We start from the raw sequence: 6,000 nt of genomic DNA, 5'->3' as shown, positions 1-6,000 counted from the left end.
CAGCGATCTGGTGCAGAGACGCGGCTCCGCTCTCGGTCCCCATCCCCCGCCCGGCCGCGGTTCCCCTGCCGGGAGCGCAATCCGTTCGTCCGGGACCTCGCGGAGCTCTTGACCTTCCCCCCTCCCCCTCCCTCCCTAACCTACTTCCTCTACCTCCTCTCCAGATTTCCTGCCCCTACCCTCCATCACCCCTTCTCCATTCCCAGTTCTCGTTCCGCACTCCTCTCCATCCTCTCTTCCTTTTCTCTCCATCCCCGTCTTTCTCCATCACCCTCTTCGTCGCCCCTCTCTCCATCCACATCTTTCTCCCACTACATCCCCAACGCTCCCTCTTTTTCCTCCATTCATCCCTCTCCTTTCTCTCCAACCCTTCTCTCTCCCTCCCTACCTCTCTCTCGCTCTTCCCATCTTCTTTCTCTCCCTCTAATCCCCATTCCCTTTCTCAAATCACTCCCCCCTCTCTCCCTCTTCCCCGTTCTTCTCTCTCCTTTTTCTCATTCCTCTCTCCCTTCATATCTCTCTCCCCATCCCTCTTTCTCCACCCACCTCCCTCTCTCTTCCCCTCCTCTCCCCTCTCTCTCCATCCTCTCCCCACCCTCCTTACCCCCTCCCACTCCAATGTTCCGGCTGCAGTCTCTCCAGGATCTTTCCCGGCAGGAGATTGCTCCGGGAGGGAATGGTGCGTCCCGAGCCCGCCCCACCCCGCACACTGACTCCGGGTTGCGGCCTCTGGGCCGAAAGTCTAGGGCGCTGCGCCCGAGGTGACCGCACGCCAGGCGATGCCAATGTCTTCGGACTCGCTGCCGTCCCTGAGCCCCGCCGTATCGCGCAGCCTGTCCCGGCTGGGGGAGCAAAGGGCCCGGACGCAGCTTCTGCTGGCCCTGGGAGTGACCCAAATCGCCCTGGGCTCCATGATCGTGGCCGTCAGTTTCGCTGCCCTCGCCATCACCAACTCTGCAAAGATCCGGCACTCCTGTCCCTTTTGGGCTGGGTTCGCGGTGAGTACTTTCCTAATTTCCTCCGCTTTCATATCCCTCCCTCCCTCCCTTCCATTCCCTCCCTCCCTCACCCCATAATCCTCTATCCCCTCCATATCTCACACTCCCTCAATATCCCTCCCTCACCCACCATATCCCTACCAGTCATCATTGTTCCTCCTCTCCATCCATCCTTATCTTCCTCCTCCCACACATCTTTCTCACTTCCATCTGCATCTCTCCCTCCCTCACGCACCCCCTCCCCACCCGCTGCTCACTTCCCTCCACATCTCTTCCCCTCAGCTCCTTCTCACACTTCACACTCACTTCCCTCCCCATCCCTCTCTCGATCTCAACTGGGCACAAGCCCTCTGCCCAGCCTATGAGTGTGATCCCCCCCGTGCTCCTGTCGAAGTGCCAGGGAGGGGTGTCGAGCCTGCGTGCGAGGCCACGTCCTTATCACCCGCGTGGCTGAGTGCAAGTGTGAGCACGCGAGTGAGAGTGTAAGTGTCTGGGTGTGAATGTGCAAGAGTCCGGATCTGCCCCTCGGCCTGCAGACAAGTGTGAGAACAAGTGTGAAAGCACGTGTGGGCGTGCAACGGCTTGCTGAGCTTGAGGAGTGTGTGACTGTGTCCGAGAGACGAGTGTACGTGTGAAATTGAGTGTGTTTGTGTCCGTTAGCATGTGTGTGCGCGCACAAAAAAATTGAATATAGGTTCTTTTTAAGACTACATAGCATAGGAGCAGAATTGGACCCCTTGAATCTGCTCCTCCATTCCACCATGGCTAAGTTATTTCCCCTTTCAACCCCATTCTCATGTCTTCACCCCGTAGCCTTCACTAGCTATCAACCTCCACTTTAAATATTCCCAATGCCTTGCCCTCCACAGCCGCGTGTGGCAATGAATTCTTCAGAGTCACTAACTTCTGACTAAAAAAATTATGTGGCTGTGAGTGAGTTGCGACTCTCACTAGCGTGAGTGTACAGCACCAATGCTTGTGAAGGTGTCAGTGCATGTGAGTGTGTCAGTGTGAGTCTTGGTGTGTGTATGTGAGAGTGTTTGTTGGTGTGAGTGTATTAGTATGTAAGATCGTGTATCGGTGTGAGTGTGCCAGTATGGAAGATTGTGTGTCAGTATGGGGTTTGTGTGTCGGTGTGAGTGTGGCAGTATGAGTGTGTCAGTATGTGAGATTGTGTGTCGATGTTAGTGTGTCAGTATGCGGGATTGTGTGTCGGTGTGAGTGTGTCAGCATGTGAGTGCATTTCCACTATTAAATGAGGTCCCATGTGAGTGATTCTGCTCTGAACTTCCTGTACTGACGAGAAATGGATGCTGAAGTTGCAAAGGCCAAATGAATAATTGATGCTCGAATTTTATTCTCTACATCCTCTAACAGAGCCATCTCCTAACCGGTCCCCGGGGTGGAGATTCTGGTTTCCAGTTCAGTATCTAACAGAGCTGCTTCTGTCTTCAGGGTATGTGATGGGACCGTGTAGAGGGAGCTTCACTCTGTGTCTGACCCTGGGAGTGTGTGATGGGACGGTGTAGAGGGAGCTTCACTGTGTGTCTGACCCCGGGAGTGTGTGATGGGACAGTGTGGAGGGAGTTTCACTCTGTGTCTGACCCGGGAGTGTGTGATGGGACAGTGTGGAGGGAGCTTCACTCTGTGTCTGACCCGGGAGTGTGTGATGGGACAGTGTGGAGGGAGTTTCACTCTGTGTCTGACCCCGGGAGTGTGTGATGGGACTGTGTAGAGGGAGCTTCACTCTGTGTCTGACCCGGGAGTGTGTGATGGGACAGTGTGGAGGGAGTTTCACTCTGTGTCTGACCCGGGAGTGTGTGATGGGACAGTGTGGAGGGAGCTTCACTCTGTGTCTGACCCCGGGAGTGTGTGATGGGACAGTGTAGAGGGAGTTTCACTCTGTGTCTGACCCCGGGAGTGTGTGATGGGACGGTGTGGAGGGAGATTCACTCTGTGTCTGACCCCGGGAGTGTGTGATGGGACAGTGTAGAGGGAGCTTCACTCTGTGTCTGACCCTGGGAGTGTGTGACGGGACAGTGTAGAGGGAGCTTGCCGTTCCTGCCCTCCACGGGTGTTCAGCTGCACGCTGGGTGTCAGTATCCTAGTGACGAGGACTGCTTTCACCTTGAAAAGTGCATTAATGTGTTTGCTTGTGTCTTCATATCCGCTTTGTAATCTGTATAATCGCCTCCCTCCTCCCCGCTTCTCTCTAATTGCACACGGCCTCCAGATTACATCTGAAACATTTAGCTTCCTGTACACTCACTCCCAATCAATAATAAAAAAAACAATAAATGCTTATTTTAAAAAATAAAACAAAACAGATTGGATTGCAGAGGCAGGGGACCTGAGCCGCAGAGCGATCTCGGGCTGGGAGTCTCAGACTGCCACATCCGTGGCTCTATAATTAGCTCCAATGCAGCGGCAATATCGGGGCCGCAAAGCGGCTCCAACTTGCAGCCCCAGTGCCTCTGTCCTAATTCTGTTCGTAGGGCAGAAGCGAGTTAGCCCGGTTGCTCGTCACCCCGATGCTCCCGGGCTCAACGAAAGGCAATTCTAAAACCAGCAACAATGCGTTCCCGGTGACCGGCACCAGTAACAGCTCCCAGGGCATTTACAACTGGGGTAGGGGAGGGGGAAGGAGTGTTTTCTCCTGGGCGGGGTGGGCTCGGGTGAGTTGCGGAGATGGAACGAGTCGGTCTGTTTTATCTCTGGGGGCAGACGGCGGGGCACAGTACAGGCCCTTCGGCCCACAGTGTGGTGCCGACCCTTTCATCTACTCCGACAGTCCAGCTGCTGTGTGTATTTGCCCCTGGGGTGAAGTGTTTGCGAAGTGCGTACACATCGTTCTTCTCCAGGCTGCCTGTCTCCCTCTGCTTCTACCCCACCCTCCTCAAACACCACTGCCCCTACCGCCCCACCCTCTCCAAACCACACCCCTTCCACCCCAGCCTCTTTAAATCACCTGACTGCATAACTGACTGGCTGCACCCCAGCCTGGTGTGGAAACACCAATGCCCCTGAAAGGAAAACCCTTCAAAAAGTAGTGGGTACGGCCCAGTCCATCACGGGCAAAGCCCTCCCCAGCAGTGAGCACTGTCACAGGAAAGCATCATCCATCATCAGGGCCCACCCCCACCACCCCACCCAGACCGTGCCCTGTCAGCAGGAGCCTCAGATCTCCCAGCACCAAGTTCAGGAGCTGTTATCACCCCTCAGCCATCAGGCTGTTGAACCGGGGGAATAACTTCACTCGCCCCATCACTGACCTGTTCCCACAGCCTATGGACTCGCTGGCAGGGACTCTTCATCTCACGTTCTCGATATTTGTCGCTTTTTTTTCTTATGCATTCGCACAGTTTGTCGTCTTTTGTACGTTGGTTGTTTGTCCTGATGTGTGCGGTCTGCCACTGATTCTGTTACGGTTAATGGACTTACTGAGTATGCCGGCAAGAAAGCGGGTCTCAGGGTTGAATATGATGACATTTATGTACTTAGATAATAAATTTACATTGAATCCCCACCCTCTCTAAAACCCCCGCGCGCCCCCTCCCCCCACACACACAGTTTGACCATATCCATCTTACTCTCTCCTCTCCTGAAATAAAGAAGTTCGGCATGTTTGAGGGCGGTGGGAATAGTTTTGTCCTCTTGCTGCATGTGATGGGGTACAGAGGAAGGGTTTTGTTTTGCTCGCCACCCGGCAGATCGGGTGGAAACGGGGAGCGTCGCGGTTCCGGAGAGAGTTTAGCGCCCGCAGACAGTTAGGTGCAAGGTTCTCCCGTTCCGTCTGGGCAGCCTCCGGCCTGTTGACATGAACACTGATTTGATTACTCTAACCTCTGGAAATTACTTCCCCGCCTCCCGTTTTCCATTCCCCATCCTGTTTCCCATCTTATCACTTCCCGCCTGCCGTCACCTCCCCCTGTTTTTCCTACTCCTTCCCTATCATCCATGTCCACTCCCCTTGTCTATCAGATGCCCTCTTCTTCAGCTCTTTACCTCTTCCACCCATCTCCTCCCGGCTTCTTAATTCATCCGTCCCTCGCCCATCCACACACCTTCCCTCTCACCTACCGCCTGCCAGCTTGTACTCCTCCCCCTCTCCCAACCTTACTCTGGCTTCTGCCCCCCCCCCCCTTTCCTCTCCTCGGCCCGAAACTGGAGTCTATTCCCGTCCATTGATGCTGAGTTCCTCCAGCATTTTGTGCGTGTTGCCAAAAGAATTAGATCGTGAGGTCAATATTCCGTCTTTCAGTATGCGAGAGATCCGTTCACAGTCTCATAACAGCGGGGTAGAAGCTGGTCTTGCTGGTTTGTGCAATGAAAGTTTTGTATCTTCTGCCTCGACGGCGGAGTCATAGATCACGGATGTACCACGGAGACCGATGCGACTGGCGACATCACCGTCTGGCATGGAGGGGCCTCTGCACGGGATGGGAAAACAGCTGCAGAGGGTTGTAAACTCAACAGGGGCACTAACCTCCCAGCGTGGAGGAAATCCTCATCCATCACCCGGGAGATGCCCTCTTCTCATTGTTACCATCAAGGAGAGCCCGATGACACACACGCAACGTTTCAGGAACAGCTTCTTCCCTCCACCATCAGATTTCTGAATGGACAATGAAACCGTGTGCACTGCCACGTGTTCTTTGCACGACAGATTTAATTTAATATACATATATTATTGTAATGTATAATTTTTATTATATATTGCACTGCCGCAAAACCTATTTCACGGCATATGCTAGTGATATTAATCCTGATTCCGATTCTAGACTCATAGAGCAATCCAGCATAGACAAACCCTCCAACCCAACCCGTCCCTGCCAACAGTGCCCACTCATCTGATCCCATTCGATAACATTTGTTTTCGTTACCAAATCTGTCGAGTGCCTCTTAAATGACAGTAGCGTACCTGTCTCAACCACTTCCTCCGGCAGTTCGTTCTCCTCTACTCACCACCCTCTGTGTTTGAAAAAGTTTCCCCTCGGGTCGC

General features: G+C 53.8%; 1 protein-coding gene across 1 annotated transcript in view; it reads left to right on the top strand.

Moving 5' to 3' along the window:
• Window positions 1-6,000, top strand: part of LOC140735735 (protein ENTREP3-like) — a 30,697-nt gene continuing 24,697 nt past the window's right edge. The window contains exon 1 of the mRNA XM_073061172.1: window positions 1-998. Within this exon, the coding sequence (XP_072917273.1) occupies window positions 780-998 (219 nt within the window). The 5' untranslated portion in view covers window positions 1-779. The remainder of the gene's footprint in view (window positions 999-6,000) is intronic.

Source organism: Hemitrygon akajei, chromosome 11 (assembly GCF_048418815.1).
Source record: "Hemitrygon akajei chromosome 11, sHemAka1.3, whole genome shotgun sequence".
Taxonomy (NCBI): domain Eukaryota; kingdom Metazoa; phylum Chordata; class Chondrichthyes; order Myliobatiformes; family Dasyatidae; genus Hemitrygon; species Hemitrygon akajei.
The sequence above is the reverse complement of the archived record's forward strand: the minus strand, read 5'-3'. Positions and strand labels throughout refer to the sequence as shown.